Source organism: Caloenas nicobarica, chromosome 11 (genome assembly GCF_036013445.1).
Source record: "Caloenas nicobarica isolate bCalNic1 chromosome 11, bCalNic1.hap1, whole genome shotgun sequence".
NCBI classification, from domain to species: Eukaryota; Metazoa; Chordata; class Aves; order Columbiformes; family Columbidae; genus Caloenas; species Caloenas nicobarica.
The window spans coordinates 571,393-590,150 of NC_088255.1; the positions used below are offsets into that span (position 1 = coordinate 571,393).

Here is an 18,758-nt window from a genome sequence, read left to right on the forward strand (position 1 = left end):
GGCCCCCGCGGCGCCCCGGGACTGCAGAGCCCGGCCCGCTCCCCGGGGTCGCCGCTACAGCGGGCGCTGCCCGCGGCTGGAGCCGGCCCCGCCTCAGCCCGGCGCACGCCGGGGGGCGCCGGGGACGAGGGTTCGGCCCGCGGGGCCGGTTCCCTCAGCCCGGTTGTTCCCTCAGCCCCGGTTCGTTCCCTCAGCCCGGGCTCCCTCAGCCCCGGTTCGCTCCCTCAGCCCCGTTCGTTCCCTCAGCCGTGGTTCGCTCCCTCAGCCCGGTTCGCTCCCTCAGCCCCGTTCGTTCCCTCAGCCCCGTTCGTTCCCTCAGCCCTGGTTCGCTCCCTCAGCCCCGTTCGTTCCCTCAGCCCCGGTTCGTTCCCTCAGCGCCGGCTCGTTCCCTCAGCGCCGGCTCGTTCCCTCAGCCCAGGCTCCCTCAGCGCCGGCTCGTTCCCTCAGCCCCAGCTCGTTCCCTCAGCCCGGCTATTCCCTCAGCCCCGGCTCCCTCAGCTCGGACCGTTCTCTCAGCCCGGCCGTTCCCTCAGCTCGGGCCGTTCTCCCAGCCCGGCTGTTCCCTCAGCCCCGGCCGTTCTCCCAGCCCGGCTGTTCCCTCAGCCCCGGTTGTTCCCCCAGCCCCGGTTCCCGCTCCCCGGGGCGCGCGGCGTTCCCGCCTCTTCTCCTCAGCCCCGGGAGCGCGCGCGCGCGCGGCAGCCGCCCCCTGGCGGCGGGCGGGAGCGGCAGGGCGCGCGCTGTCCGCGCGGCTGAGGGAAGGCGGCGGCGCGCGCCCCGGCCGGCAGTGGGGCTGAGACCGAGCCCGGCTGCGGATCGCTCCCCGCTCCGGATCGCGCCCCGCTCCGCCCCGCTCCGCTCCGCTCCGCAGCCTCGCCCGCCCGGCCAGATGATGAACTTTCTGCGGCGCAGGCTCTCGGACAGCAGCTTCATCGCCAACCTGCCCAATGGCTACATGACCGACCTGCAGCGGCCGGAGCCCCAGCAGCCGCCGCCGCCGCCGCCTCCCTCAGCCTCCGCGGCCCCCGCCTCAGCCTCCCCGGCCGCGGAGCGCCGGCAGCCGCCGCACTCGGCGCCCCCTCAGCAGCAGCCGCCGCCGCCGCAGCAGTCAGCGGGCAGCAGCTTCTTCAGCTCCCTGTCCAACGCCGTGAAGCAGACGGCGGCCTCGGCCGGGCTGGTGGATCCCTCCTCCGCCGTCTCCTCGGCTGCCGGCAGAAAGTTCAAGCTGCTGCTGGTCATCGACGAGCCGCACACGGACTGGTAGGTGCCCCCGCGCCGCGGCAGGGCCCCCGCGCCCTCCTCCTGCCCCTTCCCCGGCCTTCCCCTCCCGCGCACTGCGGTCCTGGCCCCGCGGGCCCGGCCCCTCTCAGCGCCCGCTCTCCCTCCCCGCGGGCGCGGGCTCACCTGGGCGGGGGCGCCCGGCGCTCGGCGGGTCGGAGCCGGCGGGAGGGCGGCCGGGCAGAGCCGTATCCCCGGGGCAGCGCCATCCCCCCGGGGCAGCGCCATCCCCCCGGGGCAGCGCTCCCCGCCCGGCCTCGCTGAGGCGGCAGCCGCGGGGCCGAAGCGAAGCGCTACAGGCTGGAAGATGGAGCGAAAAAACCCGCAAACTCTGCAGCGCCTGACTAGGGATAGAACCCGTTTTCCGTCAGAGCACTAAATAAAACGTATTTACCGCCCTGAAAAAGCACCCACGGTGTTCTCTAGCGAAATAAAGCACCCATGTACAGGTGCAGGTAGGATTTAGGTGTCTTAGGCACGAATTTCTGTTTTGAACTGCGTGTGTTCGTAGCGTTACGTGTGTTAATTCATATTTATGAGCGGGCTTGTTTTCGCGCAGATCCCGGTGCTTCTGTTGCAGCGTCTGAAATGCGTGTTCGGGTGAAGGTCCTTCAGGATACCGAGGACCAGCCCTCGGTTTTACCGTAGCCCTGTGAATTTGTGCGATGAGGTTAATTAACTTCGCTGGGTTTGTGTGGGGTGGGTGTTTTGCTTCCAGTATCGTAATAAAAAATGTGGGATTTACAGAACGTAAAACTTGTACATGGAGTCATTTCCTCCCTGCCTGGCTGTTGCCAGCAGGAGAGGTTACAGCCTTCCCAGACCTGTTTATCACGTATGACTCTGGTGGGTGCTGTGCTGTATAGGAAGGATGTATACCGATTAATCCTTCACTAACTTGCTTCCCTATCATGTATGTTTACACGTCAAGCTGTGAATCGTCTCGTTCGCTGTTGCTAATTACAGTATATAAGGTCTTAATAATGCCTTCAAATAATACAAGTAAAACAAGTATGTTTTTGCAACAGTGACATCATTCAGTAATGGATTAATGGATTTGGGGGTTTTGATTTTACTGTCAGCTTCTCAGATGTATAGCCTTGCTGTCTAGATGGACGAGCACGGTTCTATGGTTTGATACAATCTGCTTTAAAATGGTACTTTAATAAAATACTTGAAAAAAGATGTAAACCATTATCTATAGCAAATATATTAGAATGTTAAGATGACGTTACCTGTTAGATTTTTCAGGTTTTTTTCTTCTGTTCTTGGTTTTGTGGTGTGTTTTTTTTAATATTTAAAAAAAAAAAAAAAAGGTTGTTTTATCTGCCAGACTGAGCCAGCCTCTGTACCTACGTCATGGAGATGCATCCATGGACACTGCTGGCTGCCTTGCAGATACATCTATTTATTTAATATTCTACAGTGCACAAATTTCTGCTCGGTAAATTAAATAACTGTATATGTTCACGACGTTTGTTTCTGGTAGAGTTCTTCTATACCTACAGAAGCCTTCCTGTTTATTATAATCATGGTATGTTTTACGTATTTGATAAATGCACCCGAAATTAAGACAGCCTGTCAGCAACAGCAAAGCTTTTAAAGCTCTGCATGGTGGATGCCCCCAGCAGCATTCCAGGTAGGAGATGAGATGCAGTCCTGGTAAACACAAGGTTACTCATGCCTGCTTACTGGTTTTTTTTTTTTTTTTTTTTCTTTTTTCTCTCTCATACCATGTGACACAGATATGTAGTAGTTCTAGAAAAAACAGTTTGCTGCTTTACTGGCTCTTTCTCCTCAAAAAACCTAATAATTTTGTAACTGAAGATTTTAAAATAGATTTTGAAATACATATATATATGTATATTCTGATAATAGATGCAGAAAAGTTTGCTCCATACCTTTGGAAGTAGGGATATCCATACCGACATACATTGAACCGCTATAGAATTTGACTATATGGGCTAAAATGGAATATGTATGTTAATTTGAAAAAAAGAACAAACTGAAATCCCGGAACTGGCAATAGCTGACTTTGCGTGGTCCGATGGGCACCACCTGGCAGGACGCGCTGGCGCTCGGCTCAGCGCGACGAGGTATGAGGAGCTGCTGCCCGGTGACACTGAACACACGCTGGCAATGACGAGGAAAACGACTGGACATCTCTCTGAGAGCCTCCTAAGAAACAATTGCAGTTCGTTTACGTTGATCCTGAGAGGAGGATCGTATGCCGGGAGTTTGTTTTCATGGTGTTTTGAGCTGCATTGTGTTTGTCTTAAATGGAAAATGGATGTATTGCTTTTGGATGGCGTTTTCAACTGAAATAAAAGAATTTTGGTCTGGATGACACAGACATCCTACTAATTCAGCCTCCTCTTTAGCAAGGGCCAGAGGAAGCATTAAGCACCTTCTTCTGTCAGCAAAGGACATTGCCTCTTACCTCTAGTATCAAAAGGGCATTTTGTTTTGTAATGTATTTTATTTCTATTAGAGATGGACTCATACTTGAAGTCTAAGATTTAGTAACCCAACATAATTATTGTCACTAATGGAATCATATGGGATATTCTACATGTAAGAAAATGCTCAGTTGTTGCTTGGATTTTTTAATCTTGATCTCAGTGACTTATCTTGCCTTAAGAAGTTTGTCCTATTACAAGTTTTGAAATTCTCCTTTTAAGATTCTTTACTTTTATGGCGTAGGATAGGGGCAGAATGGGACAATTAACTTATTTGGACTAATTTTTATATTTTTACCATGTCTCATGATCTGACTTCTTAAGGAAAGAGGGCAAATGCCATCATTGTGTCAAACTTTCCTCCTTTTTCCAGTAATGCTCTCGATTAAAGATGCGTTAGAGCCGTGAAAGACAATTCTTTTCTCACAGGTTCTTTGGAAACTTGCATCTACATAGACGAGAGAGACCTCTGAGGGCTTCAACCACAGGCAAGACTACAAAATAAGTTGGTATCCAAGACTTTCTGCCAGCTCGCAGCTTTACATCTGCCTCGGTGGCAAGTGTAGGGGAAGAAGAAAACAGGCTGAAGTTTGTTGTCATCTACTAGAGGCAAATCCGTGACGAGTGGTCATTGTTGGTTCTGCTTCTCACGGAATGCTCTCTCTCGGTCACTTTGTGCGATGAATGATCCTTCGGTCCAAAGGTGAAAGCCAATAGCTAGCCATCACTTTTGCCAATTATCTTTGAAACTTTCTGTCATTCCGGAATATCACCATGAAGAAGGGGTGGCCTGTAATGCAAACACTCCTTCAAATGGAACAGTGCTAGTCATTTATATAAAGGCCTTGGAAAAGCTCATTTTCTTTTCTGGCCTATTCTTCATGCATTTTAATGTCACCTTTTTTTCCACCTGCAGCTGCATACTGAGCAGATGTTTTCAGTACCTTCACTGATGTCCAGAAGCCTGTTCTGAGTTAACACATCTAGTTGAGAACCTTACAAAGTATTTAAAGATGTAGTGGAAAACTGTCTGATTTACAGATGCTTCATGGATCGGTTGGAGAGGGCAAAGCTTCAAGAACCACTTGTTAGGTTTAATAATGATTTTTTGTAATAGACTTCAGTGATTGTTTTACAGCTTTAGGTATCTTTTTGATATCTTTACAAAAGGAGGAAATTAGGAAGTAAAAGAACTTGTTCAAGGTCATCCAAGAGGTTAGTGACAGAGCCAAATTAAAACCTAGGCAACTTGCTTAACCTTTTCTTTTAATTCTCCTTTCAAAGCTCCTGGTCTGCATTAGGTGTCCAAAGTTTTCAGCTAGATAAGTTTATTTTAAAATGCATTTAATTTCCTCAGAAAATAACCATTTTGTTCTGTATACAAAATGTTCTGAATATTCACTGCTGAACAAGCAATTGATTAGGGGCCATACATCAGTGGCAAGGTGCCAAAATGCTGTGTATATAGATCATTAACTTTATTGAAAGCTTATGTGTCATATTTAGAAAGCTGTTTCAATGTTGAAACATAATTATTCCTTTGTCTGTTTTGTGCTTTAAAGCCTGAATATAAGATTTGTTGGCAGTAGTGACGAAACTATAAAAAGAATCAAGTGGAAAAATTTTGTTCTTTTATTTTTAAGCACAAATCTTGTTATAAGTACCAGTACCTTTCCCCCCCCGCTCCTGAGAATTTTGCATTTCTTGTAATGTTTACTGCCTTAGTAGTTAGTCATCTTGTGACAGGCCCAAGAGATAATTTCCAAGTGGCTGGGACAAATGCTATATGAAGAGCAAACTTTGTGTTTTAAAATTACTGAGTCATTTATGGACAAACATTGCTGATCATAAATATTTTTAATGTGAACAATATTGTCGTAGTGCAGAAGAACGCTGGTTTGTGATACAAAAATTTACTGAAGTGAGCAGAATTTTTTTTTTCCCATTTACTAGAAGTTGGAAAACAGTTTCAATTAAAAATGTGTGTGCAGTTGTTTTATGCACGGATGTAGGGGGTAACTGCCAAACGACCTGCACATGACCATGAAAATTCTTTGGAGTTTTTCTGTTCAGTAGGGATCATTCAATTGTGCGTAAGTAATTAGTATTTACTAACTTCAGTTGAACTAGAAGCCACAGTGTAAAACTGGGAGGGAAACCCAGGGCGGGGGCAAATGTGGAACCAGTGGTTGTTGCCCAGGGGGATTGGAAGGATCGTGTAGGGCTGAGGATGAGCAGTTTTGGAGAGCAGGTCAAGGCAAGGGACAGCTGAGTCGCAGAGGTACGAGGAGACTGATTTTAACAAAGGTCTGAGCTGGTAAGACTGGCCAAATGGCCAAGTGTGGATCTATGCCTTCAGGCAATGAGTGTAAAGAAACAGTAATCTTAACAATGTGTGTGTTTTTTATAGGGAAAAAGACATACAATAGGCTACTTTAATTAGTTTTAAATACTAATTTAGAGCTGCTGTGCTTTTTGCAACAAGAAGCTCCTAATATAAAAGGGAAAGCAACCTTGCCTTCGGCATAACACTGTAATCTTTCAAAGAAGGTAACAGGTTCCTTAAAACCCCTGAAGTTGAGCAAGAGTGATAAAGATTTTACTTTGGTTTATCTTCAATTTTTGGTTCCTGTGAAAGCTTCACATTTTGAAACTTTCTTCGGGAGAAGTTTAATCTGAATCTTAGAAAAAAAAAATTGATGTGTGGCAGTCTAATTCTAGTTACGGCCTTTGGACCGAGGTCCTATTCCAGAAAGGAGCTGGCAGCCAGATTTTACACTAAGGCATGTGCCTGCCAGCGTTTTACAACCAAGTAATTAGCTCAGTGCTACATCCCAGCACGCTGCGGTTCCCAGCTCTGCATTAGCACTCTCCATTTTTGCAATCAAAATAGCAACGTAATTAACGGAGAGCTGTGGGCACGGGCAGGGGCTGCCATGGCCACCAGCAGCACATCTCTGTGCTGGCACACAGGTGAAATGAGGCGAGTTTCTGCAGAGCGAGGTAAAGCTTATTTTGAACTCCTCATGGCTTGTGCATGTGTTTTTCTGAAGGGCTGCAGGCACATCTCGCTGAGCCGTGTTACTTGTCTTTCTCCGGTTTTTCAGTATCAAGTTCACGCTGGGCAAGAACTTGAGAACAAGGACATGGAGCTGAACTAACTGCAGTATGTAATGTAATGTGTTAACAAATCTGTAGCATACAGCAATCTCATGCAAGTTGTATTTCATGGCTGTTCTCTGAAATGGCCACCTGATATAATTCTGCACCACACAACACGTGTGCTAGTGTTTTAAGATGATCTAAGAAAAAAATGCAGAGCTTTTTTCTATCTACAGTTCTGTCATGTGTAATACTTGGCTCTATTTGTATAGATAGCACAACACACTACATTCTTTTAGGCAACTTAGTGTATATGAGATGCTGAGTACAAATTTGGGCAGATTGTGTCTGGTTTAATCCCCTGTCCTGTCCCCTGTGCTCAGAATCCAAGTGAATCTTTTTTTCCCCTCCTTTGTCTCTGAAGAGACCACAGAAATGTCTCTGAGGCTTAATGAAACCTGTAGTAACATGTTTAGCTGAAGAGGTAATATATATTAAAAAGTGTTTGCCAATGTTTTTTTTCTAAAGTTTTCCTTAATGGAAAGGAAATGAAGAAATTGGCAAGGAAACAATTAATTAATTTCAGATAGGTATATTTTCATTTTAGACCTAAGTGAAATAAGAAATTGTACATACAGTCTCGTCAGAATTTCATAATTATTTGCCAGGAGCAAATTGTAATCCATTGAAATACGAGCAGTATGAAACAAAAGGTCTTCATAGACTTCATATTGTTCATCTTGAAAAAGTGTGTCTAGAGGACTTACTGTATTTTGAGCTGTCTCTGCTTTAAATGGATGTTATTTGCCATTCTGTAAAGGCTATAGGACACTGCAAGACTGTACACATTTCTATTGAAACCGCATTTCTCCAAAAGGTTGATGCTAAATATTCTCACAGTATGAACATATTTTTGAATTAGTGACTTCACAGTATGCAATTTTAGTACTCAGTTCTTAATAGTACCATGCGAGTCCTCCAGACAAGTATTCACATGTGATATCGCATGATTTTATCACCTTTAGGTCTTCAGCCAGCCTACCCATTTTGAATGTTCTGAACTACAGAAAGGTGTTATTCGTGTAATTGAAACAGACTGACGATTGGGATTTTTATACGTTTGTAGATAAGATACACTGCAATCTGCGTTAAAAATGTCATAAGACTTTAGTGAAAATCTGTGTTTGAGTATAAACTTGTGTCTGAGGAAGAGAACAACGAATACCAGTGAGTCAAGTTTGGATGTAGAAGGATTCTAGACCTGGTTGGATGAACACAGCAGCGAAGGGTAATTACAAGTAGGTGGAAAAGTTGTAAAGAATGGAAAAAAGTAAATTGGCAAAGCAAGCTCTGTCGTAAATGACAAAAAGTGAAGCAATAAATTATGAAGTAAATATTACCTGGAATAATGATGGCGCTTCCAAAGATGAGGCTAATTGTGGAGTGAAAAAAATGTGTAATGAGGTGATAAGACTTTGCAGACTTCATGGATGGGAGCACAGCGCCATACCTTAGTCTAGAATGCAAAATACTTGCTTGATTGCGCTGCTGCTTTTCTTAATTAAACAGCTTTATCTGTGCTGAGTCAGACTTAACTTCCCAGGGGAAAGCTACTGTGCTTTCAGCCAGCCAGCTGGTGGAGAGAGATGATGGGCATTCATGGTAATGTGAACTGGAGACTAGTTTAAGCTTTTGTGAAAAGTGAAAAGACTCTGACCATTTTACAGTACCCACTTGCACTGCAAGCGTGTCTCTACCTGGCTGAACCAGAAATATTAATGAGCTCTTGTTGACAAATACACTGATTCCCAACAAATCTTGCAAATTTCAGTGGGATTCATTTAATTAATGGGTGGGTTCAGTATCAGTGCTGAAGAACATGAAACTCCAGGTTTTGAAGAACCTTTCTGTTTTTTCCATACACTGCTGGTATCTTTATCCTTCCTCCTGTGCGTCTGTGATTGAAGTAGGTAGAAGACACGAGATGTCACAACGTTGTTGCTTAAGTGCAGCTGGGAAGGAGCGTGAACAATGTTCTCTTAATTATTTTCACCTCTGAACACCTGTGTTTGTTTGGGCTCAGCCCATTTTTTGTAGGTTACTGTGACCTGCTGGTATGAGAGGCAGGAGAATAGAAGTTCTTTCCTCCCTCTGTGAAAATTAGGGATATAGTCCCAGCTTGTGCAGACAGAGGCGTGAGTGTACTTTCCCTGTTTTCCTTAAAGCGGAACAAAAAACCAATGGTGAGATGCTTGGTGTCTATTTAATAAAGCGTGATCACCTCTTTTTTGCCCCCCCCTCCAACCAAGCAGGTAGTGGGAACAAAAACATCTCATGCCACCATCAGCCACTCAGGTGCCAGACGTTTTTAGAAAAGGCAGGTTTGGTCCAAGCATTAAATGCACTGTCTTCCAGCTTTTTGTAATGGCTGTTCCACGTTAGAACTTGCTCAAATTGACCATTTGATCTCTACAGTCTTATACCTGATTGGATATTGGTGTTTATAATGCGTCATTGATTGCTAGTAGGAGTTATTAAAAAAAATATTTTAAAATACATGCATTTCCTTGAATTTTTATCAGGTGATTAAAATAATTAAAGAATATTATCAGAGCCTCAGATAAAATCTTTTAAATATCTTAATTCTGTTCTAAAGCACCCACATAAAATGATTCGATACAAACGAATAGATTTATTCAATTTAATGAATCGTTCCTATTTATAGATTACACCATATTAAAATATTTTATAAATGTATTACAGAGAAGTAGATTAAATAAAAATGATATGACTTTTAAGAAAAAAAAAAGCTATAATTTTTTGTCCTAACCCCCAATTTTTTAAAATCATGCCTTCACAGAAATAAACTGTGAGTGAATAAGCATTAGGGAATATCACAATGAACAGTTAAAAATCTAGAATTTTTTCTTTAAAGATGTAATAGGTACAGATTCCAGAGGACTGTTTACACCTGTAATAAGCAGTTGTTTCCACTGCTCGACGTGAAGAAAAGTTAGACTATGTCAGCAATGTGTGCTGCCACTTGCAGATAGTTACTGTGGTGGTTGATGAGTGTGGAGAACTCCCAGAGAAGGCTTGTGGCACAGTGGGGCGTGAAGCCCGAGTTGTACTTGTGTGTGGATGTGTCCCTGCTCTAGGAGTCAAAAGTGCCTGCGTTCCAGTAATTCCTGAGCAGGTGTTTCAGAACCGAGTGCAACTTTAGATACTCTTTCCGTGCGTATATGAAAATAAAGTGGTTCTCTTGGTCAAGAAGTGCCTTTATCTCTTCATGTTGACCTTCGAAATCTAATGCTGTTTATGAAACATTGACTTTTTTTGCTGAATTGCCTGGCTTGCAGGGGCAGAAATGTGCTGAGCTGCACACCTACCAGATTCTGTTGGTCACCGTGGCAGATCCTGTGTTGTGATAATGTTGACTTCTCACAGGAGAAACCAGGGGAGAGTGTGTGAGTGTATGTGGAGGATAGAAACAAGCCTGGGAAGGAAAAGTGCAAGTTTAAAAGTCTCTTATGATTTAAAGTGAGTTCCAAAAGAGAAGAAAATTGGTGCTGATCTCTTGCTTAAAAAGAAGGTAGCAACGTGACATTCTTGTTGTATTTGTATACATATCTCTATGCCTTAACTTCAGTTCTGTTCTGTTCAACGTTGTTTATTACTTCTGACTTTTTGCTAATAAAAACTGATTATAATTCTACTGAAACAATACAGATTTAGTAGATTAAACTCCAATATGAGAACAGTCACAGTCTGTTAAGTCTCATATTTTGTTTAAAGAAATGAGGATGGCTCCAAAGAGGAAGATTCAGCACTGTTTTCACTACCTCTTAGCTTTCTTCAATGATTTATTTTGTTTTGAAGATAATTTGCAATGAAAGCTTTCTATGTATATGCACATTTTAATGTGGTTCATCATTAAGAAAGCTTTAAAAAATTTCAAAGATTTCTTTCCTTTCTAGGACCAGAAAATGGTTAATAGTAGAAAAGCCTTCACCTCAGATATGGGATTCTGGAAGGGCAATGAAAAGGTTTCATCATGAAATGTGATAAATAAGTCAAATTCCACTGAGTGGCAATATGGTTCCATAATGTGCTATGACTATAGACTTGTTCTACTTAGTAGTTGTCTTAGCCATCTACTGTCTGAGGTAAATAAAAATTAATAATTATTATTAATTGTTGCATACAATATATATTAATAAGTGCCAATAGTGTTTATAGTAGCACTTTTAAAATTTTAGAGTAAAATAATATTTGAAGTATTTGAGATGAGGTTTAAATAGGCAGCCATTACAATGAAAACCACAATGAAAAACGTTGCTTTAGTAGTGATGTGCTAGCGTTATGAAGGGTGTATTGGGTCTATGTGTACATATATGTATTTGCATGTATAATTTATTTCTAAAGAAGAATTTGTAGGGATTTTCACTGATGGACGTTGTCCAGAATGCTAATTCTTCTGTGGTTGTGGTTTTCTTGCTCTGGTGCTGTAGGGTTGCAGTGGCATAAGAGGAGGCTCTTTCATTGTGCCATCGGACGCCACTCGGCGGGTTGGAGAATGTCTTGTATGGGGTGTGATGGTAGAAGAATGGGATTTAGAGAGTCAGTATTTTGTATGAGCTTGGACTCTACCTAAATTCTTTTTGTTGGACTCATGTTCTAGAATTTTTGTGCTGATTAATTTTCTTACTAATGAGGAAATGTCTGGTGTGAACCAGCAGCAATCCAACATACAAGAGGGTAAGGTTAATTTTCTTGGCAGCAGTAATACTTTAGAGGAGTCAAAAGACACAGTAATGTAAAGTATAATGCCTGTGTATGAAGGTTTACATTCTTTCTGTTAAAATAACTTGCACTGGACTGGTCTTTGCTCCTGAAGCGTGTGGGTAGAAGCAGAGCGCAGGTCTGTTCGTCTCGGGTTGATGAGGAGCAGTCCTTTGCCTTTTGGGTCTTGCAGTGGCTGGGAGGTTTTGTTTGCCTGTTTGCTACAAGTCCTTTACAAAAAGTTAGGCAGCTAAGAACGTTTTTAGGTTGCTGTTGTGGTTGGTTGTTTTGTTTTGTTTTTCTCTGAGCAGTGTGACCCATTATAAGTGCACACTTGAGATCCCCAACCCTTGGCTGCTGGGTGGTGATTTGATGACCCATCAGGTCCCATGTGGCCTTCAGAGCAATATCCTCCCTCAGAGCGAAATGAGATGTTACGGCATGGTTGCTTTAGAATTGTCCAAGTCCCTTGGGGATAGTGTCCATGCACTTCAGGAACCATACTCTGGGAAGCTTTTGATGTAGAATAAACGCACCCAGTACTGTTATTCTGAAACCCAGGCAGTGTGAGATTTTACACTGGAACAATGTAATTAAACCTGTATTTTCTGGTTTGCTTTGCTTGAGATAGCTTGTTATTGGGCTCGTGTAGGCTTTTTCCTGAGCGTTTGTTAGTTGTTTCTCGTTTGTTTGATTTAAAACGGTGCATTTATGGTGCCTTCTATGGAAGAGAATTCCAGTACTGGTTTCAGCCTTTGAAAAAAACATATGGCAAACTGCTGTCAGTTGTGATAGCATGAAAACTGTGTGTATAACTGCTTAACAAACACTAGTGTAAGATTTAAAGCACTTGTTACTTTGGTTAAATGCACGTTTCCAGTTTGTGGATTTTCAAATGACTGTTTGAAAGGAAGAAAACCTGATTGATATTGAGAAAACATATTTTTGAGGGACAAACAGTAATTCTAAAAAAGAGTTCTGTAACTTTTCAAATATGTTAGCAGGGTTGTTGGTACCTAGACCTCCTGCCTAAGGCAACAGTGTTTACAAACATTAAATGATTTGGTAAAACTGCTTTTCCTGGCCTTTTTTCAGTTTTTTGAATAATTCAAAGAATTTCAACCTCAGTGTACTTGTCTGTGCTAGAATTTTTGCTCAGAATAGCTGAGATAGCCTTATAGCATGCAATCTTACATCATGTATAATATCCAATTGTTACCACGAGATTGTTTATCTAACAGTGTGTTTATGTCCGTGCATACAAAGTTATACAGTGATAGATGAGTGATACCAGTACTATTCAATATATTCATCAACGACTTGGATGAGGGAACAGAGTGCACTGTCAGCAAGTTTGCTGGGAGGAGTGGCTGCCACTGGAAGGCTGTGCTGCCATCCAGAGACCTGGACAGGCTGGAGAGCTGGGTGGGGAAAAATTTAATGAAATACAACAAGGGCAAGTGTAGGGTCTTGAATCTGGGCAGGAACAACCCCAGGTTCCAGTATAGGTTGGGGAATGACCTGTTGGAGAGCAGTGTAGGGGAAAGGGACCTGGGGGTCCTGGGGACAGCAGGGTGACCATGAGCCAGCACTGGGCCCTTGTGGCCAGGAAGGCCAATGGGACCTGGGGGGATTAGAAGGGGGTGGTCAGTAGGTCAGAGAGGTTCTCCTGCCCCTCTGCTCTGCCCTGGTGAGACCACATCTGGAATATTGTGTCCAGTTCTGGGCCCCTCAGTTCCAGCAGGACAGGGAACTGCTGGAGAGAGTCCAGCGCAGCCACGAAGATGCTGAAGGGAGTGGAGCATCTCCCGTGTGAGGAAAGGCTGAGGAGCTGGGGCTCTGGAGCTGGAGAAGAGGAGACTGAGGGGTGACCTCATTCATGGGGATCAATATGGAAAGGGGGAGTGTCAGGAGGATGGAGCCAGGCTCTTCTCGGTGACAACCAGTGATAGGACAAGGGCCAGTGGGTGCAAACTGGAACACAGGAGGTGCCACTTAAAGATGAGAAGAAACTTCTTCATGGTGAGGGTGCCAGAGCCTGGCCCAGGCTGCCCAGGGAGGTTGTGGAGTCTCCTTCTCTGCAGACATTCCAACCCGCCTGGACACCTTCCTGTGTAACCTCATCTGGGTGTTCCTGCTCCGGCGGGGGGATTGGACTGGATGAGCTTTCGAGGTCCCTTCCAATCCCTGACATTCTGGGATTCTGTGATCTTATTGCTGATTGTCCTAAGTGTGCAGCCACATCTCACCTTGTTTGGCCGTCTGTCTGGATGCTGAACTGAGGACAAATAGTTCAGCCCCAGTCAGTGGGACACAAGAGCTCTGCACTGGGTTATTTTGCCTGCAGGTTTGTCACAGCACTTTTGTGAGTACTGAAGTCGCACAAAAAAGGGAGAATAAAGAATGGCGAAAATTCCATATATGATTTTGCCTTCTTATCAGAACAAGTAAACATCAACTTTTCATGCTGGGTCATAGAAACGATACAGTTTTCTGTTAAAATCTGTAGCATGGACAGGTAGCGAGTTACATGTTGTTATTATCCTGTTTCCATAACTAGTAGTTTTAAAATATGTGATAAAGTTATTTTAAAAAATTAATAGAAGCAAAAGGGAAATTTGAGTAAGCAAAAGAGAATTTTTAAGAAGCCAGTATGCTTACTGTATGCTAAAATGTGTACACTGCAGAATTTTTTAGTTACTGATCGTATTCTTCAAAACTTCCTATTTTGATGAAGTATTACAAGCATAGACTAATTTAAGAAATATGAAATTATACTTTCTATATTTTAGAATAGTTTTTTGATAGATGATTTAGAAATTCTTTAGATCCAGACACCCTACTCCTCAAGATAAAAAGAGAATATTTTCAGTTTGGGGACTTTAGCAAATAACTTTCATGGCGGAAAACAGGATTATGTGTAATATGTAAATCAAAGTAAATGGTGTTAATCAGCAGAAGCAGCTCGTTCTAATGCCTGGTTGATCAAAGTCATCATCTCTGCTGCATCTGTGTTTGGGTATGGTAACTGATAATCTAGTTAGCGTACAAAATGAATTTAGTTTTGTGCACTGAGAGGGCTTAATATACATGTGTGTAAGGGTTATGAACATGTGTATGTCTCTCTCTGCAGTAAACCAGGGATATTTTCCTGAAAGAGCTGTCTAAGGCATAAAACTATTCTGTGTAATGAGGACAAATTCTTCTGTTTTGTCTGAAACATTGCCTGAAAACTCAGGGTAAAAATCCATGACTGTAAGGCTAGCAGCAGTTCTTTAAGTATGTAAATGGAAAATAAATTGATTAGAAACAGCTTTGATCAGATAGTTAAAATTCTAAATATGTAATCATCTTTCATACACTTTCAAAAAGAATCTTGTTAGGTGACAGTACAGAGGACCTGCCAATGAAGGTCCTTTTATTCTCACATAGAATAGCTTTTTTTTTTTCTGTTCAAACTTGAATTAAACAGAGATAAAGTGATGCAGTTACTGTCTTTTACAATTCTCTTTGTCAGCTGTCTCCACCAATATTGCTAAATACATTTTGAGGCCAGCGTGCAGTCAGTTAGCTTAGCTACATTAAAAAAAAACCCCAGGAAACTTCTAGAACTATTTAAAAGTTGAAATTTTTGTTTAATAAGAATATGGCGGAACTTACTTTTGTTTGAATCAAGTATTGCTGAAATTGTTTGGAAAGGGTGAACAGGAAAAATCAAAGTATCTGTGGTTGTAATGTAATTGTATTTTTTTTTTTTAATCAATTACTTATCTGACCTCTATGTTGAAACCAAAACTGACTGTGGAGGCTTGTAAGTGACAATGAAAGATAGAAAATAATGATCAGATGTGTCCAGTCACAATACCTGTGTTTATTGACTCTTGTAATTTTCCCCCGTGAGCAGTTAAGTGTCTGCATGTGGTAGCAATGGTGCTTTGGAGAAATAGTGTGGTGTGGTTAGGCATGACATTTGTACTAGTTGCTACTTTTTAAAAGAACTATTTCAAACTGCTTCTTAGGGATTAATTAATTTTTTTTTTGAAAACTTTATTCCTAACTTTAATTTGTGATATTATTTCAAATAGGAAATATTTATGACATGTTGGTCATAGATCTCCAGCATGAGCTATAAACTAAGGTAAATGCCTTAAAACTTTTCTGAAGCTCTTTCAAGCAAAGAAAAATATTTAATGGACAAAATGTGTAGAAGCCCTTGGAGTGTTGTCGCAGATTGAGCCAGCCCTGTGGCTGGGGATAGCATCGTTCAGATGCTCGTTCTGACAGTTTTTACAGTTTCACTTCCTACAGGCCACGAGCAATCAGCTGTGCTGGCTGTTGCCTTTCAAAACAATACATGGAAAGATGGGAAAGTCAGAGTCCATTGAGAACTTTCAGGAAATTCTTTTCCTGCTTGCCTTCCTTTCTTTCTAGAGTCCTTGTATGGAAAAGTCGGAAGGTAATGGAAAATTTAGTGTAGACTTTTACATCAGTAATTCATCACAGAATGAAGTGACTTAATTCTTAGTGTACATTTAAAATTACTGCCAACAACTAGAATACTTGCCGTGATTCAAACACATTTTCTTAAAGTACCTTTCTGTCTTCTAACTAAAGAATTCATGTAGCTAACACATGTATTGTTTAAAAAAAAATCAGTTCCCCTCTCCAGTATTTAGTATTTTTGAATATGTGTTTGACTTTTTTCACTTAGAGGAATTGTACATCTCTGTAGGAGTAGTACTTGTTTGGAAAAAAATACGTACATCAAGTGATTGAGACTTGCAATTTGCTTGTTACTTAGCCATTGATAGATCATTGTGCTGGAATTTCGTTCTATTGAAATAATGGGGATTATATTTTCTTATTTCTGTAGTCTTCCAAGAGCCTATTATGAATAGCATTATAAATCCAAATCATGGTTAGACCAAAAAAACACAAGAAAATTAAAACCGGGCACTCTGAACAGCTGTAAGCTGCTTCCTCTGCTCACTTTGCTCCCTTAATTCATTTTGAATTCATTTTCCCTAGTACACATTTCTTGAGGGTTTGTTTTTGCTTTCCCCTCCTCATCTCTTCCCATCTTTCAGTCTTACATAGTGTGTTTTTATAGTTTTTGTTGTTCAGCTCTTAGTGATTAGAAGTGCTTGGTTTGTTGTAAAGAGCATGTAACTAATAACAGATTGTCCTTTGTCAAACTGTAATAATGGATGTAAAAATTCTCGTGACTTGTTATTGATACACTCAATGCATCACTGATACGTTGAAATGCATTCAGTACCTGAATAGATTATCTTTTTGCCATATATTTAAACTACAGTATCACTTGCATTTAGACTGTCATAATTCAAAGTTCTCTTTGTGCTCCTGCTGTCTGTGTGAAATTAGCTTTTCCTCTTTAAAAATTATCAAAGTTACTAGTGCTTCTATTTCATTAGAATATTTATTCATAAGAATCTGTTATTAACTCACATTCATGTTCCCCTTTATCCCAATATCTGCTACATCCTTAAAGACAAAATGACTTGCCAGAATTTCCTATGATCTTATTGGCGTTTAAAAATAATAAAATTACGTAAATACATGTGTAGTACTTAAATGTAGGCATTAGTTCACATGTACTAACATGCACTTGCAGTTTCAGTAGTAAAGCAGACTTTGGTAGCAATTTGATCATAGTTTGTTCCCTGTAATTGAATAGCACTACGCAGAAACAAATTACTGTAACATCTAACATTCTGAACTGTTACCTAGTGACTTACAGGTACAATTGGAACAATATGAAACCCACACTTTTTCACAATAGTGTTTGAAATTTGCACAACGCCTTCCAGTTTTTCATGTCCTATTGTTTTACATGTTTTTGGCCTTTCCGCAGTTCAACTTTTGAGAAAACAGATTGAGCAATTATTAGACTTTTAAAGTGTATTGCAGGTTACTCATGGAGAAGGAACGTGCATGAATAGTCTCAATTTTTTCATCTGACTCCTGACTGTCATTAAGGACAGAATCATATGCAAGAAGTAATAACATTCATAAGCAACTTATTGCAATTTTTTTTTTTGCAATTACAACCCAGAATTGTTAGAGAAGCAAACCCTGCTGGCAGGCTGGAGAATGTACTGAACAGCTTATTCACCTTATAAAAAATGGCAGGGCTTTTCTGAACTAGTTATTTATTACTGGCTTTTGCTTGATTCGGTGGGCACAGTGTTAGAAATGACAATGAATTTGTGAGTTGGACAGCTTTGAGTTAAGGCTGCAGTTCTGCAAGGATGAGCAGAGTTGATACAGATGGTAATTACGGCCCTTGGTCAGGTATTGACCCAGGAAATTACTTAGAAGCACCGCAACTTCGTATTTGTAATAAAAAGAGGAATTGCAGGTCTTCAGAGGAATTCAGTCTTCTTACAAGTCAGGGATTGCTTGTGGTAATCCTAAAAATTTCAGAGTTTTAAAAATCTAGCAATAAAGAATTATCTGGTGAGTCCGGTGAGTGAGAAACTCCATGAAATGAAGTGCATGAACTGGAACGCTAGTCCGAGAGAGCTGCGTCACTGAGCCCCGTTCCCCTGCGGTGCGTGTCCGCGGGAGCAGCAGCGGCCGGGCCAGCGGGTGCGCGCGGCTCGGCCAGAGCGAGCGGCACTGCTGCGCCACAGAGCCTGCACAGCAGCCGCGTTGCAACGAAACTGGGCTAGGAACTCGCACGCAGCAATAGTAATAACATCGTAAAAAATTTTAAAAATTAAGCTATTGTAAAACAGGGTAATACTGGGAAATGTGGGAAAATGAAGAATTTCTGATGTCAAGTAATGCAAATATTCTGAATTGCACCCTCTTTATGCCAGGATCTAGGTATGCATGTTTTGTATTCCATTAAGAACATTGTAAAAGTAAAATAGTGGTTTTTAAATGCTTCTTTAACTTCCTGTAGATACACTAAGGCTGACTTTTAGTAGCTTATTTTTAGTAGATTATGTATTTGTGGAATATAGTGACATTGTACAAAGGAGTGGAATTTAAAATAAACAAAAATAACAGTTTCTGCATTGAATTATTATTTACCACTAATTCTTTGCTGCTTTTCAAACACTTCTAGAACAAGTAACAAGCCGTATTTATCCTCATGGGAGTCTAGCAGGC

General features: G+C 42.0%; 1 protein-coding gene across 1 annotated transcript in view; it reads left to right on the top strand.

Moving 5' to 3' along the window:
- The first annotated feature begins 796 nt into the window (after positions 1–796).
- SYN2 (synapsin II) overlaps positions 797–18,758 on the top strand; it is a 189,208-nt gene continuing 171,246 nt past the window's right edge. Inside the window, exon 1 of the mRNA XM_065642730.1 lies at positions 797–1,257. Coding sequence (XP_065498802.1) covers positions 887–1,257 — 371 coding nt within the window. The 5' untranslated portion in view covers positions 797–886. The remainder of the gene's footprint in view (positions 1,258–18,758) is intronic.